Source organism: Ostrinia nubilalis, chromosome 4 (assembly GCF_963855985.1).
Source record: "Ostrinia nubilalis chromosome 4, ilOstNubi1.1, whole genome shotgun sequence".
Lineage (NCBI taxonomy): Eukaryota > Metazoa > Arthropoda > Insecta > Lepidoptera > Crambidae > Ostrinia > Ostrinia nubilalis.
This window is the reverse complement of record NC_087091.1, coordinates 7161058-7187918: the sequence shown is the minus strand read 5'-3', so window position 1 is coordinate 7187918 and position 26861 is coordinate 7161058. Positions and strand designations below refer to the sequence as shown.

Sequence of the window (26861 nt, the reverse complement as noted above, 5' to 3'; positions counted from 1 at the left end):
CGGTCTGAAGAATTCCATCCAGGTGGCTGGACCCCGTAGCCTCCATCTCCAGGACGATTACGTTTCATATCCCACTTCTGAGTGAAACAGAAGGGAATGGAAACACTTGCTTACAAGTCAACTTTTTATATTTCGCACAGTAATCGGACAGAGTTTCAGCTTAACTTAGTATTCGGTATCGAATGTCTCGGAAAATGAGCTCCTCAGCTATATAATACAAAACCCCCACCCAAATGGTGTGGCCATCGATAACCAACCGGTAGTGACGTGACAGTCTTATGGCGGATGTAGTCAAATGGCGTACTCTGCATTACGGATGTGGCGGCGTTGGCTTGGCGTTGGCTTGGCATTGGCTTGGCGCTGGCTTGGCGCTGGCTTGGCGCTGGCTTGGCGCTGGCTTGGCGCTGGCTTGGCGCTGGCTTGGCGCTGGCTTGGCGCTGGCTTGGCGCTGGCTTGGCGAGGCAGGCATAGGCTGGCATACGGTGATGCGTTACAAATACAAAAATTGCCTTGGCTCAAGATATTTTCGTATCCATTTTAATACGTTATCCGTCGAGTTATAAATATTAAACAAATGACAATCTTTTGTAACCCCGAGCTCATAATTACGATTGATAAAATATTCACACATTTTAATTCTCACGGTGGAGTCCCAGCGGTGGCGCGCTAGTGGCAGAATAAACAAACCCTTGGATGCGCTGGGGTAGGGTCGCCAAACGTTGAGGAAAGCCTGGATAAACAAAATAACATAATTTATTTATTTATTGGGCTATCAACATGAGATACAGTATTATACACAACAAAAAAATAATGCCAAAGGTCTCTAGCTCACTGTTCCCACACAAACGATAACCACAGCATGCATATTATTGTAATGTAAGCAACCCGTGAATTTTACGAATTTATCTGGTAGGTAAGTAAGTAGGTAAACGCTTTCTAAAATTCCACTTGAATCAATTCAATTGAATTAATTAATTACTTAAAGCTGTTATTTATGTAAGTGCTTGTGTTGTGTTGTGACTATGATTAATCATCGTTGTCAGGTCATTTAGTATCCACTGCAGGAGGACGACCCTCTGATTTAACAGAAATATAGAAGGATTTGGCTTGTCGTTTGCTGTTTTATATGAAAACAAAGACTGAAAGATTGGGTTCAGCGTTTTTTACCCGACTGCGCCAGAAGGAGGGTTATGTTTTTTCCTCTTTTGCTTACTTCCTCGGCACACTGTAAACAGGCTTATCACTTAGAAGGTTTTGATACCAGTTGTTGCAAGAAGAACATTCTGTTCACTTTTAGTGAACCAACATGTACGTCGTGTAATTTCAGTAAGATCAACTTTTGGTTGGTCAGGTCTCATTCTCATTTCAAAACGCTTTCATGTGAGTCTGATAATTTATTTTTTCCAATCTGGTAACCCTACACGAGCGGCGAGCATTGACACAGAGTAACGAGGGACCCGCGGCATTAAATTTTCACATATCCCCGCATCGGCACACCACATGCGCCCAAATTGAAGTAAATCCCTCTCGCCGACCTCTCACTGCGTCCGTACACAAATCGAATCACAGTTTGAGACCTTTTGTGATTTTGAGGCCTCACAGGCCTCTGAGATCTCACACTTCGGGCCTGATAGGCCTCGGTTTGCGGTGAGAACGGATCCAAATCTAATTCATTGTTGCTTGCTTGGACGTGTTAACTCGTTTATGGGTAAGGAAATAGATACGTGATGCCTTTGTGAACGTGAATAAATGTTGCGTTTAACTTTAGGAAAACTCATTTTATGTTAACGATTTTAGAGTAAATTCATCCCAACTATATAATATTATAAATGCGAAAGTAACTCTGTCTGTCTGTCTGTCTGTCTGTCTGTCTGTTACGCTTTCCCGCTTAAACCTCGCAACCGATTTTGATGAAATTTGGCATAGAGATAGTTTGAGTCCCGGGAAAGAACATAGGATAGTTTTTATCCCGGTTTTTGAAACAGGGACGCGCGCGATAAAGTTTTTCTGTGACAGACAAAATTCCACGCGGGCGAAGCCGCGGGCGGAAAGCTATTATTAATAATCATGCTATATTATGTTCTGACTTATAAAAGAGCACTAGTCAATTTCACTAAAGCAGTAAGTGTAGGTAATTGTGGTAACTTGTAAATAAAAAAAGATTTATAGTACCTACTATTCATGTTGTCTATCCACCTATATGAATATTCTTTTCATAAAATAAATAAATTTAAGGCTCATTCACACCACTAAAGTATGAAACTGTAGGTAATTGGATCATGTTAGACCAGTTTTCTATTAAACTCCAGTGCCAGTATCGTTTACCTGGCCGGATAATAATATGGCGGCAACTGCCCCGATTGGTCAATTTAATCGGATCCTTTATTCATGAGACCGCTGCACCTACGTCTGGCCACAAGATAGATAGGAGCAGAAGACAATCTACGAGTACGTACAAAATGTAATAACCGCCTCTGTGGTCTGACCACCTGCTTCAGACGCAGAGGTCCTGAGTTCGATTCCCAGTGGGGGCAGATTTTTCTGTTCGGTTTGGTTGGTGGTAGGGCTTTTTCTAAGTCCGCCTGGCTACCTACCACCATCTTACCTAAGTCTGTCGCCATAACAACATTGTTACAGCATTGTTGTGTTCCGGCAGTTAGAGGTAAGATAAAGATAGACAGTTCCTCCGTGGTTGAGGATTTCGGGTGAAGCTCGCTTCCACCTTCGGCCTGATCATCACTTACCATCAGGTGAGATACAGGCCAAGAGCTTCTTCGTTGTAGATAAAAAATAGACAACGATCACGGGCATATCGCGCGAAGTGTCGCAAACCAGTATAAACCAGTGCGAGCGCGAATGCCGCCCGCTTGAGACTCGCGTCTGTGTGCGTATGCAAAATGAAGTAGGTACATAATTACAGCTTATTGTCTTCTGTCACTATCTATTTTGTGGTCTGGCGCTGAAAATGTATCTGGGATATTATTTAAGGGTTTACGGGGTTTATGCGAGACTTCAATTTACTGTAAAATTGTTTAGTATGTTGATAAAATTAAACGATGATTGAAATGTAGTTTATGGTATGTTTTACATAAACTTGATTGGTGTACAGTGTGAGTCACGTTAAAGTGTACATATGAAAATAGATGAAAGTAGACCTATTTTTATCGACAAAAAAGAGGTCAAAAATTTTTTGAGATTTTTTTTTAATTTTACTTCAAAATCTTTTGTTTTTATTTGAAATCTAACTTGTCTTTATCAAAATTACAAATCTAGAGCCATTTTCAGTTTCGTTGTTAATGAAGCATTGAATGGCGCGCCCGGAGAGGCTTAGTTCAAACGATCATTGCAAACGTTGTGATAGGGATAGAGACATGCGATTTTTGGTTTTACGAAGGTAATACGATAGAAAATAATACAACGTAATAAAAACCACCGGTTATAGGGGTATTTTTTGGAGAAATTTATCAAATAACCAAAAAAACACGAGTTTTAAAGCAGATTTTTTGTAAAAAGTATCATTTTTTATTATTTGTTGGTCTTTTTTGTGTATTTTATATATTTTTTTAGTATTGCCTGTTATTTAGCATTATTACTGTTTTTATTTTATCAGGATATACCGCTTAGTTTAAATGTTATTACGTTTTCTTTACAATAAGTGATTCGAAGAAAATAAATTCTATAAAAAATTAAAAAAAAATCTCAAAAATTTTTTGACCTCTTTTTTGTTGATAAAAATAGATCTAGTTTCATCTATTTTCATATGTACACTTTAGCGTGACTCACACTGTATAATAATTAATTGTATTAAGTTACAAGAATATTTCAAATCCACACGTTAAATAATTTTACTTTGATGTCGTAAAATTTTCTACCTGCTCTTATGATGTCATTTAAATCTTCATTGATTGACTTTACTTGCTATTGTAATTCATTTGTGATAATTAATTAAACACAATACTTTTGCCCAGTATTGAATTACGAACCATGTGATGTCTGAATAAGTGATACTTTTGTTTTGATATACCTTCATTTAATTAATTGGATAAAAAAAATACACCGAAATTCACTAACGTCTTCTCGACAACGCTGGTGTCAGGTGTCGGGACACAAATATTATGTGTTGTATTAGGGCTTTTTCCCAGGAACTGTTTTTTGTAGGATCCCATTTAGTAGTAGGTCGTCGTTTCAGCCAAACGGCGTCCACTGCTGGACAAAGGCCTCCCCCAAGGTTTTCCATAATGAACGGTCCTGCGCTGCCCGCATCCAGGCTCTTCCCGCGACCTTTACCAGATCGTCGGTCCACCTAGTAGGAGGCCTGCCCACGCTACGTCTTCTAGCGCAGCAGTAGTAGGTAATACGTGTTTTAATTAATTTGTTAACGTTGACACGAACATCCAGTTACCAGTGCCCCGCAAGAAACCGATCCATTTGAATTTGTAATTCGAGTTTCAAACACACATTCCTGTTCATACGACAGTTCAGTTTTGCAGGACGCATAGACACAACATATTTTGCAATAAATGTATGACATGCTCGGTGTTTCTTTACGAGATCGAATCAGAAATGAGGAGATCCGTAAACGAACTAAAGTCGCTGACATAGCCCGACGGATTAGCAAGCTGAAGTGGTAGTGCGCAGGGCACATAGTACGCAGAACTGACGGCCGATGGGGCAGCAAGGCGTACCGGAAAACGCAGCGTGGGACGTCCACCCACAAGGTGGACCGACGACATCATAAAGGTAGCAGGGAAGCGTTGGACGCAGGCCGCTACCAATCGATCAACATGGAAAGCATTGGGGGAGGCCTAGCAGCAGTGGACGTCCTATGGCTGAAATGATAATGATGAAATGTATGACGTTTGGTTCGTGATGGGTAACACACGCGCCTCGTTGTTCTGTTACAAGTGCTCTAGTCTATACTCACCTTTAGGTAGAGCCGCCACATAATTAATTACGCGTGTAATTCTGATCTCAGTAATGCGATATTTGATGGCGAAGTGTTGTACCATTTTCGGCGAAAGCCTTTATACACTGAGGGTCTTTCAGTATAGGGAATGTCGATATTTGATCATGAAATATATCCTACCTATCGACAGGGCCTTTACTAATTAATGGTATTGAAGTGATTTTGGAGTTCTTATATAGGTATGTTTTATGAAAAGCGTATAGCACTATAGGTGTCTGTGTTTTCTTGGTTTTCTTTTATATCTAAAAGGTTTGGGTACTTATCTAAGGTATTCCTAGTCAAAGAGACAGAGCTCTATGAATTCTCTTAGAAAATACTTAAATGTGAATCAAACTTACAATGTCCTAATTAAATTGAAAAACAATAAGCTAAGATTTTCAGGAATGTCCCACATTGGAATCGAACCCAGGACTTCTAAGAGACACAAAATCACTAACTACTGGACCACAGAGACGTTCATTTGGAGACTCAATCGGCATTTTATTAATTAACATCATCACAACAAGCATTAAAAACTTTTGGTTTGTCACTCCAGAAAAACCCTAGGATTTTTTACATCAATTGGACGAGATTAATATATTTTATGCCTTGGGTGGGAAGATTAACTATCAATATAAAGGTTGTTGTTCTATTTATTGTTAAATAGAACAACAACCTTAATATTGATAGGTCATTTAATCAGGTCAGGATCAGTGCAGTTAACCCGTCACCTGCATACAGCAACAGTAGACTAGCTAGCGGGCCCATTGTCTCGCTCACTCGTGGCTAATTGCTTCTTTCAAGCTGCACCTAACTAGAAAACGCTGTTAAGACTTCCCGCATTGTTCCTTAATTGAACCTGTTCCTGCACGGATAAGGAATATTAAACGGTGATTTGCTAATTAGTTACTGCAGATTGTATAATGAAATAGGTATTATTTTAAGACCTAAAGAAGGTCGCGGGAAGTAGGTACCTGCTGGAAGGATGCTTTTCTCCAGCAGTCGACGTCCTTTGGTGGAAACGACGAGTCTTCAGAGTCTTCACTACAGGAGCATGACCCTCTCTATTTAATTTTTACAGGACGCATAATGAGGAATTGGACCTACATTCCCTATGCTGGCCAGGCAATAGGCTGAAGAAGTCTGATGTCCGCTTGCCTTTTACGACATCCACGGGAAGAGTGGGGGTAGCCCTATTTTATTTGCCACAACCTACAGAAAAGACTCATTTTTTTACAAACTTTTTGATAACTGTTTTATGCGATATACTTAGGTACGTATGCAGCACATAAATAGTAGACCGCCATTGTCTCGCCCTGACTTGCGGCTAATTGCTTCTTTCAAGCTGCACCTAACTAGAAAACGCTATTAAGACTTACCGCATTGTTCCTTAATTGAACTTGTTCCGCAGAATACTCGTATTAAGCGAGCTTATAAGGAATATTCAATGATTTTCTAATTAATGCTGCGGCATCCGATAGTAGATTGGATTGCTTAGCTTGGACAGTGGTATTAATTACCTGTAACTCGATGTTAAATCGGCCATTAACAATGCATGTTTGTTTAATTTGTTCTGTTAACTTGTTATTTCTGTCTTTTATTGTATACTATTGTTTAATGATTTGTTTTTATTCAATTTACCAGTTACGCTCATTTTGCACTGATTGTATAAATTATCCCGAAAACAGCCATGTAAAAAGTTATTTGAATATTATCAGTAAAGTACTTGTCTATACGTGTGTACCTAAGTAATATTCGTAGTTTATCATACTTAACTAATACTTATGAAGCAGACTATGAGCGTTTTCACATTATAGGCGTACTCGTATCCATACATATTTATGTAGCGCAGTTGCAGCGCTACATAAATTATGTATGAATACGAGTCGCGCTATTACAGCGCGACTTAGAAGCGCTACAGTCGCGCGACAAAAACGCCTATAGATATGTGAAAGCGCTCTATCAATAAGTCTACAGATTTTAAATCAATCTTTTTACTTCTATATTTTACCAATGGAATCGTTAAATTAAGTTTTATGTAAGCATTAAATAATTTAAGCGACTTTAATTAAACCTAATCAAAAACAGTACTCTATCCTAACGAGCGCCATAATTGCGTTAGTCTCCGCAATAATATCAGCCATCTAAAGTACGACGACACTAATCCGGCAGGCCATTTCAGGCGCCATTACCAGTTCACTACTGCTAAATTTACTGGACTTGTCGCCGCAACCGTCAATTCATTAACTCGCCAAGACAATACAAATCATGACACCGCTCAATACAAACAATGGCTTCGCCCATAAAGATAACACTGAGGTGAAAGGTGGGGTGAGCATTAATCTGGCAGGGTACCGTTGTTCCTCTGAAAGCGTTCATTAGAGCACAAAAGAGCAGTCTATCAGCTAGTTTCCGTGGTTCCTTACTTATACTTTAACAAATTGGTGTCTGGGTGTGGTAATGCTCGGACAATGCTGGCTGGTGACTCGCTGAGCTGAAAAGCGGCCGCAGATTGAACCTTAAGTCCATATGTTAAAGTGCACACACATGAGTCATGGTTGCGCCATTAAACTTCAGTCGGAAGTAAGGAGTATTTTGGTGCGGTGAATAGGTACTAAAGGTGGGGGCAAAATGCTTTTGCACGTAAAATGACGAATGTGGAATCTCACGACTGTTTCCACCGAGACTGTCCTAATTGTGGATATTGTGTTATTTCTTACCTAGACTTTATGTCGGTTGATCTTAAACTTAGGCTGTAATTCGAATTTACACTCAAAAGTTTTGTCGCAAGATTTCTATTTTTGTCTATCTTTAAAAGTTTTGTACTTTCGTTTTACTTTCCAAGTTCCATGAGGGAATCGAACCCAGGACAGAAATGACTGAATTTATACAGGGTGTTAGGTAAATGGGTATATGAGCCGACACTAGCCCATGTTAACATGGTCATATAAATGGTGTGGTGAAGTCAGAAAATTGATATCTTCATTATAATTATTTTAATTTTCATACAAATCGGATCTTATAAAATTTATTTTGTATGAAAATTTTAAAAAGTCAAATGATGATATCAAATTTCTGACTTCACCATACCATTTATATGCCCAAGTTAACATGGGCTAGTGTCGGCTCATATACCCATTTACCTAACATCCTGTATAATGATATTATACTATACTATACTGGGTTGCACCATCTTACTTTGACTTTAACAAACGTCAAAAAACTCCATACAAAAAACACCGGTTATCCTTAAAATAACTGTTAAAGTTAGGTGGTGCAACTCAGCCTAAAAATTATGGGATTAAGTAATAAAACAATGTTTTAAAAGTATCAAATTTATTAAAACCAATAAATGGCAAATTCATCCAGTCTTCATTATTATTACAATGATAATTTTCATTTGTCAAATTTCCTGAAAACATAAAAATACGTTAATAATCACGAAATTATGAAATAAACATTAATTTTAAAGCCCAATACAGACTGATACTTATTTGGTGAGCTTTTTAAAATGTACAATGAGATCCAAGTTACGTTACGAGTATTATGTCACAGATAATGTAAAAGATATTTATTTAACTTAAGACAAAGAAAGAAAAAACTTATTGTTATATAAAATATAGATTAATTATCTATTTCATAGTCACAAGTTGAGGGGTTAACTTTAGTATTTTTATGGAGTTCATAATTAAATTTATTAAAAAATAAAAAACAATACATATTACTTATCAGTCAGTAACGAGCTGTAATTACCTATTTTATAATAAAAGTACAGTCAACAGCATATCAGACTATATTTTTGTTGCAAAATGGCCTCTACACAAGATCGTACTATTATGTATTTAGCTGGATGTGCTGTTGACTGTACCATCTGTCTCAACACAAACAAACTCTTACTTTAAATTGAAACAGTTTCTTGAGTAAGCCCATTGCTAAGCGTTTATGTTAACAAGAATGCGCAAGCCACAACACATTTCAAATGGTTTCAATGAAATTATTTATTTCAATAAACAAAATGAACTGAGATATTAAAAATAACCGAGTCTGACACTTTTTTGCTCAAAGATATAAATAATAGGTAGATATTTCTTCAGTTCTTTAAAAAATATTTTTATACAGACGTTTAATTAAACCATTTAAAATGTGATGAACACAAACCATTTCAAAACATACAATACCCAACAACTACACATAGTACTCGAGTGTTAAAATATTTTTGTATCTCATTATAAATCTTCATAAAAAGAAATATTTTCTATGTAGAGTACTATGAGTAGCACAAAATATTAGGGGCTTATCTATAAATAGCCTTAAGGTATAAGAATCCAAGTATCTTTATGTTTAAATATTTATTTGAAAATATTTTGGAAATTAAATTACCTAACTTAAAATAACACAATAAAGAAACTGAAAATAATATTAAAAGATTCATAACTCGAAACTTTTATAGGAATTTAGGATATTTCAGCATTTTCATAGATAAGTGCCTAATAAAATATCTAATTGAAAGTCCATTCCCAGGTCATGCACCATTCAAGAGAACATGCGAAAGCAAAACACATAAAACAGACCAAAAACCAAACATGCGCTTTGTGCTGTGTATTTTGAGGAGTGTAGAAGAGAAGCAGTAAAGACAGAATAATAATAAGTAGGAAGGAGATTAAGATAAGATAGGTATTTCAAGATAATTAATGAGCAAAAAATAAGGTGATACTTTAAAGTTTATCGATGAAAAACATAAAAAATAAATTATTTTTTACGTAAAATACTTATAATTTCATAATGATACAGAATTAATATGTAACATATTATACACACATGAGTATGTGTATAAATAAATAGAGTAATAGTTAAGTAAGTGCAATGTTTAAAATATCTTTTCTATGTTATTCGCACCAGTATTCGCACTTTTATATATTTTTATTATGAAATTAAGTGATTTTTTTTTATCAAAATGGTCTTTATTTATTTTTTTGTGTGCTTTTGTTGTTCTATTTGTCACATAACGCAGCTTAGAAGAGTAGGTATAGCCTGACCAGGAACATAAAAACCCTCGCCATGTTGCGGAAAACTAATGGTACTAATTTCTTTTAATGGCAACAGTAACTGAAAACTTCATTGACATGTCACCTTGCATGTCAGTCTATTGCTGTCAAAGTGTAAACAAACTTTATTTTAAATGTGCGCAATTGGTTTTATGAATTAAATTGCTAAAATATTTTTATAGTCGTGAAAGAAAAGTGGTTCACAATGTGTTAAAGTATTTGTCGAAGAGAAATACTAAGGGTTCGGACAATATTTTCATTGAATAATGTTTCCGACAAAGGTTGTCAAATTGACTGACATGTTTATCGTATAGTACAGTCCACTATGAAAATTAGCTGTGGTTTGTTTCAACTACCTATTTTAAAAATTTTGTCACTTTCTAAGTGTTGAATTTTATGGGATTGGGAAAGAAGTACCGAGTTTGAAGCGTTCATGAGCAGACATTGCAGTTGAATATTCAAGTTCTGAATTTGATTATTGATGAATAATAAAATAAATCTACTAGCTCGATTGATGGTTTCATTTAATTTATTTAAATCAGGTTACCTATAATAATATTTTTTCGTTAATTTATGAAAATATTAAATTAGCCCGTAATCCTGAATCCTGATACATAAAGTTAGCCTATTAATTTAACACAGGTACGACTGTACTCAGTGTTGCACTATCAAATGCAATTGAAGCGCCTCTATGCCAGGGTTTTTATGTTCCTGGTCAGGCTATAGTTGAAAAATTTTGAAAAAAGGCCTTTTGAAAATTCCCCGTGGTTAAAACGGAAACATAAAGGTTACCAATTCGAATTAAGATTATTGAAGAATTTGGAAAGATTTTGAAAAAGTTTTATTTTAAGTAGAATAGTTTTTATATCTAAGTGCATTAAGCGTGGAAAAACTAATATAAATGTAGGGCTTTGCACGGTGGCTCACTAAACATGGGTTAGATCAAAATAAATAAGTACCTATGTACTGGTTAGATTACAGTTTCTAGAAGCTAACTTAAAAAATATAGGATCTAAATCTTATTACTTTATACGTTACACCTACTACCTATTAGTTATTTAATATGGTAAATTAGTACCTAGTTCAATGGATTCAGTAATTTAAAAATTAACAAACAATAAAGGATAGAAGCAGTTAAAAACGACGAGACAAATAAAAGCCAATAACTAACAGATTAAATATGGTGACATATAGAGGCGTGAAATCATTTAAATTAAGGCAAGAATGAAGTGGAAATCCAATTTTCGATGGTTCAACCATCGAAAATGCTCGTTTACTTCACGACAAATATCGTGATGTACGGTAGGTAATACAAATTACTGTATCCTAGAGAGACCCAAGCACAGTCTTATAGCGTTTAAAGTCAACCACCAAGTTAAAAACGGTTCGTTGCATGAAAGGCACTTCTATACTTTTTCCATTTGTCCTACGGTTTTTAAAGGTATGGTACCTATCTACAATGACCAAAGAACTGGGCAAGAAGGAGCAACACTATCGCAACACAATTAATTTAAAATTAGAGCCCAATAATTGGGCGCTATTTTACCTAAAAGTAGACAGCTCCAGTAAAAAGAGTATTTTTCTGTTCCTTAAGAACGAACAAGAACGGATGATCAGCTTTGAATTTGATCGGCTGCGGAGAGACGGCAGACGATAGCAACGTTATGCCGTATTCTGTAAATAAGACAAATTCTTTTCTATTCTTCTTATTTATGATTTAAACGTTTCATTATTTGGGGTTTTCATAAAAAAATGCAATAATAATAATGAAGTCTGAAAAAAATCTAAATATACGGGTTTCGAAGAATTGGTAGGTACTCGACTTATTTTTCAAATATTGAAAATACGGAACGAAATTACAGACTATCCCCCGGTTTCTGAATTGAAATTTTTAGCTTGAGTGTGATCATTTTCTAGTTAAGCCTGTATGTTCATTATTGTTCATACTTGAAAAGAAAATGAGAATGATCCTAAAATCAAACCGGAGGTGTGGTCATAAAAAAATGTTCTTTTTTTTATACCATCTTCATTCTTCACCTTCAGTTTCGGATGAAGGCTGGCTAAATTACTAAGTCTTCTGTGCATAGATGTGACCTTCAGAATAAGTGCACTGTGGTCAAATTCTTTTTTTTTCTCAAAGGTAAGTAAAAAGAGTTTCTTCTGCTATAATAGCTCGAATGGACCCAGTATTCAGGTAGAAGATGGTAATACTATATTAAAATTAAAAGTCTGGATATAGCGAGGTCTTTCTTCAAAGTGCAAGTCGGTTTACTTCAGTCAGACTACTTATAGCTTAGTTTTTATAACTTTCTATTTACAATTATTTGAACCTAAAATCTACCTCCGAGTACACTAGTAAATTCAAAAATATAAATTATAGTTTATAAAATCGAAAAATTAATTCACACGCTTAATAAATTTAGTGAGTTACCATGCAATACACAACCTAAAAATAAATTAGTTTTTTATGTAGGTAGATATTTTATTTTATGGTTAATACCTGAAACTAAAAGTTTGATACTGTTCCGGTAAACAATGTGTTTTTCTGATGCTTTAGAATAAAATAGAATGGATGATCAGCTCTGAACTCTTTGGGTACCGGCTTGAAGTTGACAAATGAAGTTGCAAATGCTACGCCGAAAGCTGTAAATTACGAACAAAATTTTTAAATAATACTAACTGACCCAGTAAACGTTTTGCACTGGGAGGGGTATCAAAAACAGTTTACGTCCTATTTTCAGACCTACTCGGTCATCAAACAACATTAAACGATTATTTTTTAGTTATTTAAATGACTTAAATAATATAATAATTGCGCCGTTCCCGATTTGTGTTATTTATATTATTATCTGCTTTCTACAGCCGACATATTAATGACCTTCCTTTTGTTATTTTTTTTTATTGTTAGGTACTAGTTTTCTATTCTATTCTATTCCATATTTAAGCCGGCAGACAGTGACTGAGTTTGTTGAATGTTTGTTATCAGCACTGCCAAATGTTGTAATCACTATTGATCTTTGATGATTTTTTGTTTTAAAAACTTATTTTTTTCAATCATTGCCCTTAAAGTAAAAAGAAGAAGAATAGAAATTGATGCATATTTCCGTGAAATGCAGCTACTTTATCATTTATCGTGCAATTTAAACATAAAGCTAAGTATTTTTAATCTTAGAATAATACCTAAAAGTAGACAGCTCCGATGAAAAGTGTATTTTTCTTTGCTTTTAGTATAAACATGAACGGGTGGTCAGCTTCAAAAGACTCGGTGCGAGAAATTGACTCTATCGACTCAATGAATGCTGTAAATATTTCAAAATAATTATTTGTTTATGACTGGGATTTTAAAATTAAATAGTGACATATTATGAACATGAAAATAAAATAAATTATTACGAACAATTTGAGTACATAAAGTGAAATTACACTAAGTCTTTTGTTACCAATTGTAATTTTTTGTGATCTGCAAAAAGAGGGTATTAAATGATTGTGAGGGGAGGTTTTTATGTTTGCAAAATTTTTGACAAGACAGTGTATTTTTGTGTTGATTTGTATTATTCTCTATCGTATTACTTTTGTAAAACCAAAAATCGCTATCACAACATTTGCTATGATCGTTTGAACAAAAATAATGAAAAAAAAAAGTAAAAAGAAGAAGAATAGAAGTTGACGCTTATTTGCGTGAAATGCAGCTACATTATCATTTATCGTGCAATTTAAACATAAAGCTAAGTATTTTTAATCTTTGAATAATACCTAAAAGTAGACGGCTCCGATGAAAAGTGTATTTTTCTTTTCTTTTAGTATAAACATGAACGGGTGGTCAGCTTCAAAAGACTCGGTGCGAGAAAATGACTCTACCGAGACAATGAATGCTGTAAATATTTCAAAATAATTATTTGTTTAGACTAGGATTTTTTTTGCAAATAAAATTCATTCTGGGAGTGGGTAGTCAATGCGAAAAAACGCTCAACGGTTGGAATGTGCAGGTGTCAAAATGTCCATACGGACCGGCTGTTAGTGTGGCAAAAAGTATGAACGTCAAAAAGTCCCAGTGTCAAAATGTACATTATTAGCATGGTTACAATGGTTTAGTGACAAATGGTACACATCACAAAATACAAGTACAACAAAAGGTGTGATAGATAAAATGATCAACTGATATGTTGTGCTCATGATTAAATTAATAAAATTAAATGTCAAAATGTTCAATGTTCTTGTAGTCCAGTAAATAAAGAGTTTTTTGGATATTTTTACCTTGATGCATTTAAACACGTGTTCACGTTAGCTATTATACAATAAGACGCTTGTTCGAATAAACTCGAAGACATTTTAACTTCAGATCATTTTAACCATTGCTCATTTCGACGTACATACTTTTTGCCACACTAACAGCCGGTCCGTATGGACATTTTGACACCCGCACATTCCAACCGTTGAGCGTTTTTTCGCATTGACTACCCACTACCCGAATGTAAATAGTGACATGAACATGAAAATAAAATAAATTATTACGAACAATTTAACAACGAACAGAGTAAAGTGAAATATAATACCTATTTTATTACCAATTGTAATTTTTTGTGATCTACAAAAAGAGAGTAGGGTTTTATGTTCGTAAAAGTTTTGACAAGACAGTGTATTTTTGTGTTCATAGTTAAATATTGTGCTGTTAACGAAATTTATAGTGTCATCTTGTGAGTTAGTCGAGTAAGCAGCAAGCTAGCCATAGAAGCCTAGAATTGATACCTCAAATAGGACCATTCCGATAAATAATCTGTTTTTCTGGTGCTTTAGAATAAAATAGAATGGATGATCAGCTTTGAATTGTTTAGGTAACGGCGGGAAGTAGTCGACTGAAGTTGCATACGCTACGCCGAAAGCTGTAAATAAATATGAACAAAAATTATGTCCCCACAACATTTTTACTCGAGGGACGTCGGTCTTTCATATTTTTTTATTTATTTAACAAAAGTTATATTATTATGTAGTTGCCGTTACCGAAAATTGGTCATAGATAATTGGATTCAAAATAAAATAAATTGTTTTTTTTTTTTTTTTTTTAAAGTACCTATTTATAAAAATTAAATACATTGTGCTGTTAACGAAATAATTATATTAGAAATAGTTATGGTCAGTTGAGAACTTGCGAAACAGAAAGCAGCCAGTTAACCATGAAATAGATACCTAAAATAGGACCATTCCGGTAAATAATGAAGTTTCATAATGCTTCAGAATGAATATAAAGGGATGATCGGCCTTGAAGGTGATTGGTATTGAAATGTCGTCCACCGAATCTATCCGGTCTACGTAGTAAGCTGCAATCAATCAATAATTTTATTATATATATTAAAGTCGAAAATGCAAATTACACTGATGTTGATTCGACTGCTCTTCGGAGCTACTTATTATACACTGAGTGAATTCTTCGAAATTTCATCAATGCAGGGTAGTAATACCCTTTAAATATTCACAAGATACATTGTTACAAGATAATTTATTTGTAAATTTTCCAAGTTTTTAATTTGTTCGACATAATATTGTCATTGTGACTGTTTACACTAAATAATTTCAATAACTAATAATTTTCTTGGAATGAACACGTTATTGAAAATAAAAAAAAACTGGTTACGAACTAATCGACTGATTCAACAATATAGGATTTTAATGCTGTTTATTACATACATCCTTAACATTTTTTTTGCTTCTTTTTGCTATTTCTTGTAGTTAATTGCATTTTTTTGCGATTGGCAAATAATTATATGCCTATGTAGGTATATCTCATGTTAAATGTTCTATGTCAGATGGTTGGTTGGATGGTTATTTTAAGTAAAATGTATGATTTTTATCAATCATCGTGCAAGTCAGCGTAAAAAATAGCAGCTGGGTAACCACGAAAGTCTAATAAATAGATACCTAAGATAGGAAATTTCCGGCAAATAATGTAGTTTTATTTTCCCTCAGAGCGAATATAAAGGGATGGTCGGCCTTGAAGCTGATAGGCAGGGTTTCCATCCGCTCTACTTGGTAAACTGCAATCAATTCATATTTTTATGACCTTTTGTTAAAGTCGAAAATGGTATGCAAATTAATTCCACTGCAGTTGGTTCTATTTTTTGTAGTAGGTAGTAACTACAAGTTTTATTATTTTTTATTACTGCTTTCAGTCAGTTGTTTAGATTGTGATAATATCAATTAAGTATTATAATGAATGATTGCGTAAAACACATAAACACACACAGTTTTAAGTAATTGTCTTGTTATGAACCAGAAAACGTTATGGTACTGATTATGTACAGGCGACAGTAAAACAATGTCAATAAATTGACGCCAAAGGAATATAGGCACTATGCCACTTTGGAGTAAGTATATAATTTCATGTGCTGGCGGCTGTACATCCTCAACATTTGTATGGAAAGTGTAATATTGTATCATGAATTATGTACACATACTATCTACTAGTATTTATTCCAACCACATATTAGCACATATCATGCTAAAAATACGAACAAACGTTACAATACCTAATATGAATTAACTATTCATATAAGGCTCCGCTGAACATAACTTGATCTTTAATCTTAAGGTGGTAGAGAAAAGGATGGTTGGCGTCGAAAACCGTCTTCGGCTTTATGATAAGGCTATATCCGACAGCGTGGAACGCTAGAAACAAAATAAGAAAAAAAAATGTGCTTAGTTTTAAATTTAGTCGTCAGTGTGTAAACACCTTAATACTCGTTTATTAACTCCCGTATTCACAAACATTACAATGAGGTCTCACAGTGCGCGTGGACGCACAGGGTGACGCACGAGCCAATCACAGAGCTCTATTCAACGCTGTGCGTTCGATTTGCTGCTTCACTTAAGCAAGCATCGTTTGTGAATACGGGCGTAAAAGTCCACAAAAAATGTGCTTGGTTTTAATTTTACTCGCCTGTGTGTAAATAGTTAATATTAAAAGTTAACACGTTTTTCAGGCCATTTAATAAGTCAAACAGTCGCTATTTCAACTAATCAGGATGAATGGAGTAGCAATTAAAACCTATATTTTTTGGCGAAATATTAACAAATAGGTACCTACTCCACTTATTTGATATTCCGTATGTAACCACGTTTAATCATGTTTTAAATGAATAAATCTCTTTAAAAAGTTTTGCTGAATAAAGTAATAAAAATAATAGTTTATGGCTGCATCTATAAAAATTTATATCAATTAATTTTATGAAAATGTGGTAATATCATGCTATATTTGATGATTTCGATTGTTGGTTTCATTAATATAAACAGGTTTATTTTGTAAAAATAATGCAAATAAGAATAAATAAATAAATATCCTTGTAATGTGTACCTACTCGTAAGTACTCTAGTCCCAAACTTATATTTCTTACTAATAACCCTTTTCAAACTTAAGCTTCTACAGAGTTAATGTATTTTAATTTTGAATTTATTTTGCATGCTTCGAAATGCGAACCGAGCCAAATTTTTATACATATTGGGCTAATACATTGTATAAGCCCAATGTGTATACATTTCTTGCAATCAATATAAAAACTTTTCTAACCAAACACAATTTTACCTATTTTATTTCTTATGGTGTTACTACAACTCCATTGAAGAGGGTAACGTGTTTATGTTTTAATTCGAAGTAAAATGGCCTGTCTGCGTCAAATAGAGACTTCTGTTTTAACATAGTCGGTACTATGATGCCGTACTCTGAAATAAACAATCATTAATTTATTGGCTTATTGATGTCAAATTGCACTGCTATACATCATACATATATATATAATCTTACTTCGTTTACCATTTGTAAAAGTCAAACCAACTTCTTATTATTATCTTTCCATATTTAACATAAGTATCTCTCTACATATCTTTCCATATTCTTAAATCTTAGATAATCGTACGCGTGTATCCTAAGTTCATCAGTAAGTATTTAGCCATTAAATATATACATATTTTTTTACTAATGTGCCAAAAGATTTAGAAAAACCATAAGTGAAAAATAAAATGAAAACGAAATGATTCATTCAGATGCTTTATGAATTATATTGAATGTAGAGTAAACGAAAATAACCGCAATAAATAAATATACATAATTATATTTATAAAATAAATTAGTAAAATTTAACCTAAAGCAGGCAAAAGAGAAAATTTAAATCGTACATGTTACACTAATTAGTGTTTGAAGGGTCCACTACAACGCCGTTGAAAACGTTTAGATGGTTTTGCTTCAATGCAAAGTAAAACGGCTTGTTGGCGCGGAATTCTTTGGGGATAATGTAACTTGCTGCTTCTATGCCGAAAGCTGCAATGAACGTCAAACATCAAAGATTTGTTTAATAGTTATGATTATGACCACTTTCCTAAAGTTATCAAACTTTTTTTAACTGATCTATCTATTTTTTTTTCACTTTGGTGCAAATGGCGGATATTGTAGTATTTGAACAAATGTAGTCCGTGTCTAAAAAAATTAAAATAAAATAAAATATTAATCAGTATAATATTTTGATGCAGACCTACACAAAAAACAATAGATTTTTTCCCAAATTAAAAAGCATAATATAACATTATTATAGCCTGTAAAGCCCAGTAAGGTATAAATTATAGCCTATTAAGCCCATTTTTCGTACTAATACAGAAAACTTCAACGTACTAGCACCTTTCTGTTGAACTATTCATGGAAGGCTCCATTAAATACAAGTTGATTTTTAATCTTGAAGAAGTATAGGAAAGGATGGCTCGCGTCAAAAATTTTCTTCTCCATTATGAGTTCACTGTATGTCACAATTTGGAATTCTGGAAATATTTTAATTAAGTTACTTTTATAATCAAGTTTTAAGTAGTTACCTACTAATTCCAAGCCAAAGAGATAATGAATCTGTAGAATTCTACAAAAAAAAAAATTAAAACAATATAAGACTGCTGACCACTTTTAAATTTGATCATAATTCGAGGAAAAAATAAATAAATTAAAAATATGTATAATATTTAATACAATTTGTGCATATTAAATAATGCATATTGTACCGAAGGATATTAAATAAGTGAATATTAATATTTTTTTAGTTCTCTTAGTTCTGGTGTAATGGTGGTGTACAAAGATGCATGATGCATAATATTATACTAATAGTAGGTATCTTTTTGTTTGTTGTGTTACATATTGTTTGTATTTGTAATGTTAGGCCTCCAGACACTATCAATAAAAATAATAATTTCTTTTTTTCTTTCCTTCGATAATAACATTCTTAATCTTCCCACATACAAATAGCATTGTTGCACTATAACCCTCATTCCTTACCAATCACCACAGTGACATTAAAATAATTGAAGTAATATCATTACTACCTACTGATAGTGTCTGGTCCGCTACTTATTGAGTATTCTAAATATTTTAACTACTTTAAAAAATGACGCCCATTGAGTATTCTAACTACGATTTTAAAATATGACCGTAAAGTACAGACATAACCCAATCTGTAGGCTAGGTAATTGTTGTTAATAATAAAAAATAAAAACATTAAATAAGATTGTTAATTTAATTATACCTAGTTAATTTAGGGCATCATTACAACTCCATTGAAAACCTTAAGGTGGTTGTGTTTTAATTCGAAGTAAAACGGCTTATTTGCGTTAAAATTAGGCTTTGTAATTAACATTGCTGGTACAATGGCGAAAGCTGAAATTAAATGTAAAAAACAAATAAAATAAAAGGAAGAAAAAAGTTATTTTATTTTTAATTAAAGAAGACTATACATTGATTTGATTTATAAATAACAACGCTAATGAAAACGCTTACATGATTTTGCTACAATTACATAAATAGATGTCTGGCCACGGAAAAGGCTGGAAGTAAAGTGTGTGAAGGCACTTTACGATATACCTAGTCATCTTATAAACGAATGTATGAGTATGTGTGGTGTGAACATCGGTGTAGTTCAAAATAAGGGCATGCTGAAAAGCGACTCCAATCCCTATGCAATTCTCAGTAATCCCTTTTTGAAAACCCAACTAAAAATAAAAATCTGATATTTACGGACTATGTTCAGTGTGCCTACCATGAGTTTACGTTAGGTGAGCTCGCTAGCGAATACGTCAAAAAATTCTATGAAGATTTTATTTCTTGAAAGTAGCCGCTAGGGGCGCTGCACAATATGTCATACATTTAAATGTCATTTTTTTACGCAGTCGCTAGCGAGCACACCTAACGTAAACTCATGGTAGGCACACTGTTGACTATTTTACGACGACTTTTTTATTTTATTTATAAGCTAGGTTGCTTAACTGCGCCGTTGAATAGACCAAAGTTATTTGATCGCAATTCAAAGTAAAACGGCTTATTGGCATGAAATCTTCGTGGAAGGCTCATAAATTTAATACCAAATTCTGAAATTAAAGAAATTAAAAACGCGTTTATAAATTGACAAGTAAAAAGCAGAATGGATCGATTTATATGAGGCTTTTCTATACAGCCAGGCATTAAAAACAGATGTATTTATTAATGTTTACACGCATAATCTACTTCAATAAATATTACATTAAATGGTAAACCTCCTTATTTATTTTTATTATAAACTAGTGGCCGCCCGCGACTTCGTACGCGTGGATCCCGTTTTACAACCTTCATCTATCTTACGCGGTTTAGATTTTTTCAAACAAATGTTTTTTCCCGCTAACTCCCGTTCCCGTGGGGATTTTGCAATATCCTGTTGTAACTAAGCTTTAAGTTTACTAAGGTGCATGCCAAATTTCAAACGTCTAACTTAAGCGGTTTAGATTTTTCATACAAAAGGATTTTCCCGCTAATTCCCTTTCCCGTGGGAATTCCTAAGTATACTATAACCTGCCCAGGAGTATGAAGAATAATTGTACCAAGTTTCGTTAAAATCCGTCGAGTAGTTTTTGTTTCTATAAGGAACATACAGACAGACAGACAAAAATTTTACTGATTGCATTTTTGGCATCAGTATCGATCACTAATCAGTAATCACCCCCTGATAGTTATTTTGAAAATATATTTCATGTACAGAATTGACCTGTCTACAGATTTATTATAAGTATAGATAGATGTGAAATAAATATAAAGTGTTAAGAATTAATTATTAAATAGTGAACAATCTCCAGCACTGTAGAAATCATTAAAAACAAAAAAGAATACAAAATAAATGCAAAAAACAATCAATACGTAACGTACGTACGTACGCAAATCTCATAAGCAGGTAGATACGTTTCAACGGATGCGAGGGCGTAAGCGACAGTATTATTTTTTAGGACAATGAAATTGTTAATTTGTAATTATTGATTAGTTAATTAGTAAGAAAAATTTCAGTAATCAAAGAATAAAATTAATTATGTAATTTTAATTGAAGTTAATAAAAATGTTAATCTTGTGCATGTACTTTTGTTATTCTATAACGCTCCAATAAAATAAAGCGTCCGTTAAAAAGGGGCACGGTGTAGTATGTCAAATAGAATAAGAAAGGTTTTTCCGCTTTAAAGGTTGGTGTTTTTCCACCGATGATTCTTGAACCGAATGCTGAAATGTAATATTGATCAGGTTTAGGCCGAAAATATTATTTTACTAGCTTTCCGCCCGCGGCTTCGCCCGCGTGGAATTTTGTCTGTCACAAAAAACGTTATCGCGCGCGTCCCTGTTTCAAAAACCGGGATAAAAACTATCCTATGTCCTTTCCCGGGACTCAAACTATCTCTATGCCAAATTTCATCAGTTCAGTGGTTTAGGCGTGGTTTAGGCGTGAAAAAAAGAATAATAACAATCCAAAATATAAATAGAGATATTGTATAATTATTAGTATGTATTTTTTACCAACTTCAGTCCCATAGGAAACGGTGTTGAGCTGAAGGTCCCAAAAAAGCAGTAAAGTAATCGTATACATAATATTGTTTTCACTGTCCGAGTACTTACAAGGTATGATGAAAATTTAATGTGCATGCAGCGAAACCTCTAACCTTAAGGTAGTTGAATAAAATCAAATATATATTTACAACTTAATTCTTGCGTTTCCAATGCTTTATAAGCCAGGTTGGATAACTACGCCGTTAAACAAGGTGAAGCGATTTGATCTTAATGCAAAGTAAAACGGCTTATTGGCATTAAATGATGGTGGGAGACTGGCCAGTTTTATACCAAATTCTGAAATTCAAAACGATTAAATAAAAAGATGTCTGGGCACCGAAAATTATTGAAGTAAGGTGTGCCGTGTGAAGACACATTACGATAAATACCTATTCCTCTTTAAAATGAATATTATGAATATTATGAGTACTATATGTGATTTAAACATCGGTATGTATAGTTCAAAATATTTTAATTAGTAATCCCTTTTTTAAATACCACAAGAAATAAAAATCTGTCAGGATGATTATTAATTTTGTTACAAGCTAGCTAAGACAACTGCGCCGTTGAATAAAGAAAGGTTATTTAATCTTAATTCAAAGTAAAACCAGGCCTGTTCATCTCCGCGAGTTTGCATCGAATACAAAACACACGCAACTACCCCTCCTGAGATCACTAATCGACAGGACAATCACGAGCGAGCGACGTTTGTCAACAAAATGGTGCTCGACTTTTGAGACAAGCTAAATTACACTTACATATTGTTAACGACATTGAGCATACATAGCATACATTTTTTAAATACCTTAGCGAAGAAAACATTCTGTACGTAGTACTTATTATTATTCTGTGGTAAAACGGCTTATTAGCATAAAATCTTGGTGGACGGCTAAGTGAATATACAAATTATAAATTGACTAGTACCAGGCCTGGCTCACTCCGCGCGGTACATCCGATAATTACCTACAGCGAAGCGCCCCGCCGGCGGGTATTATATCAGTCGAGTGTCACGCGCGCGCCCGTCAGGACGCTGGCTTGCGTTGTAGTACCTAATTCTATGATCGAAGTATTATTTAAAAATGGACATAAAGAGAAATAAATATTATTGTGCGGCGTTCGGGTGTTTAAATTCGAAAAGAAATCTACCGGATTTATATTTTTTTTCGCTTACAAAAAGATGCTGAAAGGTATGTTGGCCATGTAGGTAATCAATAATTCTTAGGATAGTATAGGAACCTAACCTACCATGACTACTGCTCAGAATGCGTTCGTTCGTTTCAGCCAATTAATGACGTCCACTGCTGGACAAAGGCCTCTCCCAAGGTTTTCCATAATGAATGCGTACTTACCTACATACGTACCTCATTACAAATAAGTAGATTAATTATTTTTTTACTAGACACTACTAGACAGCAACCCTAACAGCGTAAGAAGAGTTCAGAGGCACGCGATAGAAAGAGACAAAACTTGTAGGTGAATAAAATTGTAGGTACGTAGTGCTGTGCGAGCTGAATTCCACTGTATCGCGTCGTAGCAAGACTCGCATTTATTTAAATCGTCTTGCGGAGTAATCCTTCTGTACCTGTACTATTACTTATTCTGTGCTAGTACCTAAAAAGTAGTAGATTTTTGTGGCTTTTCGATACGGACATATTTTTATTTACACGCATAATAACCACTTTAAAGAATAAATAAATATTACATAAAGATGTTAAGCTTCCTCACGAAGGTAGGTATGTTTGTAAATGTGAAATAAATAATAACACGTTATGAATTAATTACTGCATATTATTAAAAAATGGGTTTAATTAATAATCCGATATGAATAAAAAAGTATCGGAAAAATATTACGTAACAGAGTTACGATTGATTAGGAAAGTTGCTCTGATTTTAATATTAATGGATTGTTAAGGTTATGAAAATTAATTGCATTAGAAAAATAGTTAGGTATTTTAATGATAAGTAGTCCCATGCCCTTTAATTTTAACAGTTAAAATGAAAATGGAAACTATACATGTCAAATTAAGGAGTCGGCCAGGACCACTCCATTGAATAAATTGATCATGTCAAAACCATAGCGTAGTTCGAAGTAAAATGGCCGATCTGCTATAAAATTTGGCTTAATTTGAAAACTGGTGAATATGAAGGAGAACTCTGCAATAAGTAAAACAATAAATTTAAAAAAGTAACAAAGCCCTAAATCTATTATTCTTTTATTTCTTTCGTTGTAATTTTTAAGGAAAAATACTTAACGCTTTTATTTTTCATTGTTTTTTAAATATTTGATAGGCAGGTTTGTTTTCTGAAGATTATAACTGTTATTATTTTGATATTGTTATTTTATTTTTTGAATAAAAGTTTATAAGAATAGTCTAAATAAAAGCAGTAAAAAACTATGATTGAACGCGGTTATAAGTGACTGAGCATCTTTGTTACGAACGTCAGTCCTATAGGAAACGGTGTTGAGTAGCAGATCATCTCAAAGAAAGCAGCCAAATAATAAATATGATAATTTAATGGCCGAGTTGATTGAGATGGTGTGTTTTACAACACGCGCATGCAACGAAACCCCTAAAGGAAGTAAGAAGAATCAAATATTACGTATTTACAACTTGATTCTTGCGTTTCCATTTTTTATAATCCAGATTGGATAACTGCGCCGTTGAATAGAGCGAAGTGATTTGATCTTAATTCAAAGTAAAACGGCTTATTGGCATTAATTGTTTGTGTGAGACTTGGCGGCTTTATGCCAAATTCTGAAATTCAAAACGATTAAATAAATAGATGCCTGGGCACCGAAAAGTCTTGAAGTAAAGTGTGTGAAGGCACTTTACGATGTACCTAGTCATTTTATAAACGAATGTATGAGTACGTGTGGTGTGAACATCGGTGTAGTTCAAAATAAGGGCATGCTGAAAAGCGACTCCAATCCCTATGCAATTCTCAGTAATCCTTTTTTGAAAACCCCACTAAAAATAAAAATCTGATATTTACGGATTATGTTCTGTTGACTATTTTACGACGGTTTTTTAATCTTATTTATAAGCTAGGTTGCTTAACTGCGCCGTTGAATAGAGCAACGTTATTGGATCTCAATTCAAAGTAAAACGGCTTATTGGCATGAAATCTTCGTGGAAGGCTCATCAATACAATACCAAATTCTGAAATTAAAGAAATTAAAAACGTGTGTATAAATTGACAAGTAAAAAGTTGAATGGATCGATTTATATGAGGCTTTTCTATACAGCCAGGCATTAAAAACAGATGTATTTATTATTGTTTACACGCATTATCTACTTCAATAAATATTACATTAAATGGTAAACTTTCTCATTTATTTTTATTATGAATGAGAAATTTAATATAAAGTGTTAAGAATTCGTTATTATATAGTGAAAAATCTCCAGCACTGTCAATCATTAAAAACAAAAAAGAATACAAAATAAATGCAAAAAAAAAGTCAATAAACTTATATTTTATAAGCAGGTACGTTTCAACGGATGCGAGGGCGTAAGCGATAGTATTATTTAGGACAATTAAATTGTTAATTTGTGATTAATTATTTAATTAGTAAGAAAAATTTCAGTGATCAAAGAATAAAATTAATTATGTAATTTTAATTGAAGTTAATAAAAATATTAATCATGTGTATGTACTTTCTATAACTCTCCAATAAAGCGTCCGTTAAAAAGGGGCACGGTGTAGTATGTCAAATAGAATAAGAAAGGTTTCTCCGCTTTAAAGGTTGGCGTTTTTCCACCGACGATTCTTGAACTGAATGCTGAAATGTAATATTGATCAGGTTTAAGCCGAAAATATTATTTTACTAGCTTTCCGCCCGCGGTTTCGCCCGCGTGGAATTTTGTCTGTCACAGAAAAACGTTATCGCGCGCGTCTCTGTTTCAAAAACCGGGATAAAAACTATCCTATGTCCTTACCAGGGACTCAAACTATCTCTATGCCAAATTTCATGAAGATCGGTTCAGTGGTTTAGGCGTGAAAGCGAGACAGACAGACAGATAGACAGACTTACTTTCGCATTTATAATATTAGTATAGAAGTATAGATACTTTGATATTATTTATGTAAGGAAATTAGGAAAAGTATTAATTTTATTTTGATTATTATATTCCAATTTTATAAAAGAGTATCGAACAATTTTGGTTGGGTCTACATAATAATTAAAAGTAAAGAAGTTAGTAAAAAATGTTTTAGTATTTTAGAGACAGATTGAATGATACATTAAAATTAAGAAAATGTCAAAACAAATTGTTACATGTCATCTAAAATGATTGAACAACGACTCCCGTGAAAACAGATAAACTCTTGTGGTTTAAACGGAAGTAAAATGGCCTATTTGCAATAAACTTTTCTTTATCTGGAATACCACCTACAATAAGGCTTACATAACCTGTAATTGGAAAGAAGTAATAAATTATATCATAATACATAAATTAATAAATAAAAATAATATTTATCAACTTAAAAGCTATATTTAAATCACAGTATTTTTATTATGTATTTCGAAAGTAAAGTGGGTTTGTCAGGGTGGATTTGATTTGGGTCTATTTATTAATTTAAACGTAGGGAGTTGGTATTTTTTTAAAGAAATATTTCATATTAATATTTAAAGTTAACTACTTAATTAACCTAAACTAAACCTAATTTAAAAATTAAAAATAAAATGTATTTTTATTTATAAGCCTTGTATTTTAAGAAATTGAAAAACAGTTTGCTTTAGTTGTAAAGTTTGAAAAGTGGCTATATCTAAAAAAGGCTGCACAAAGACTCCCGTAAATACAGATACGGTTCAAAGAATAGTATAGTCTATTGGCAACAAATTGAGTCTTTTCTGGAATGCCACCTAAAATTCTATCAAAAAATCCTGCAATTGAAAAAATATATACTCAGGATAAAACCATGCCCAGTAGTTTCTGTAGCACCAGCAATTTAAGGAATAATAAGTGTTCATTTATTATTATACTCGGAAGATTAAAAAAAAAGCAATTTTTAGTGC

At 33.5% G+C, this 26861-nt stretch overlaps 1 protein-coding gene and 1 long non-coding RNA gene across 24 annotated transcripts in view; one reads left to right on the top strand and one right to left on the bottom strand.

Moving 5' to 3' along the window:
• The window catches only part of LOC135088609 (uncharacterized), a 136725-nt gene extending 125787 nt beyond the window's left edge, over nt 1-10938 (top strand). The window contains exon 2 of the long non-coding RNA XR_010261063.1: nt 9970-10938. This is a non-coding gene — a long non-coding RNA (uncharacterized LOC135088609). The remainder of the gene's footprint in view (nt 1-9969) is intronic.
• LOC135088587 (alaserpin-like) overlaps nt 8265-26861 on the bottom strand; it is a 39139-nt gene continuing 20542 nt past the window's right edge. Inside the window, exons 9-10 of one of the 23 annotated variants that reach the window (XM_063983475.1) lie at nt 26121-26255; nt 8265-8357 (exon numbers count right to left, since the gene is read on the bottom strand). In XM_063983475.1, the coding sequence (XP_063839545.1) occupies nt 26128-26255 (128 nt within the window). In that variant the 3' untranslated portion in view covers nt 8265-8357; nt 26121-26127. Of the gene's footprint in view, nt 8358-11536; nt 11665-12490; nt 12634-13170; nt 13290-13743; nt 13863-14736; nt 14871-15174; nt 15306-15903; nt 16020-16511; nt 16651-17563; nt 17701-18153; nt 18296-18643; nt 18787-20216; nt 20374-21353; nt 21524-21993; nt 22142-23846; nt 23999-24445; nt 24601-24838; nt 25006-25500; nt 25626-26120; nt 26256-26861 lie in introns of those variants that run through there. The other 22 variants (XM_063983482.1, XM_063983480.1, XM_063983483.1 and 19 more) reach the window with 22 other exon arrangements.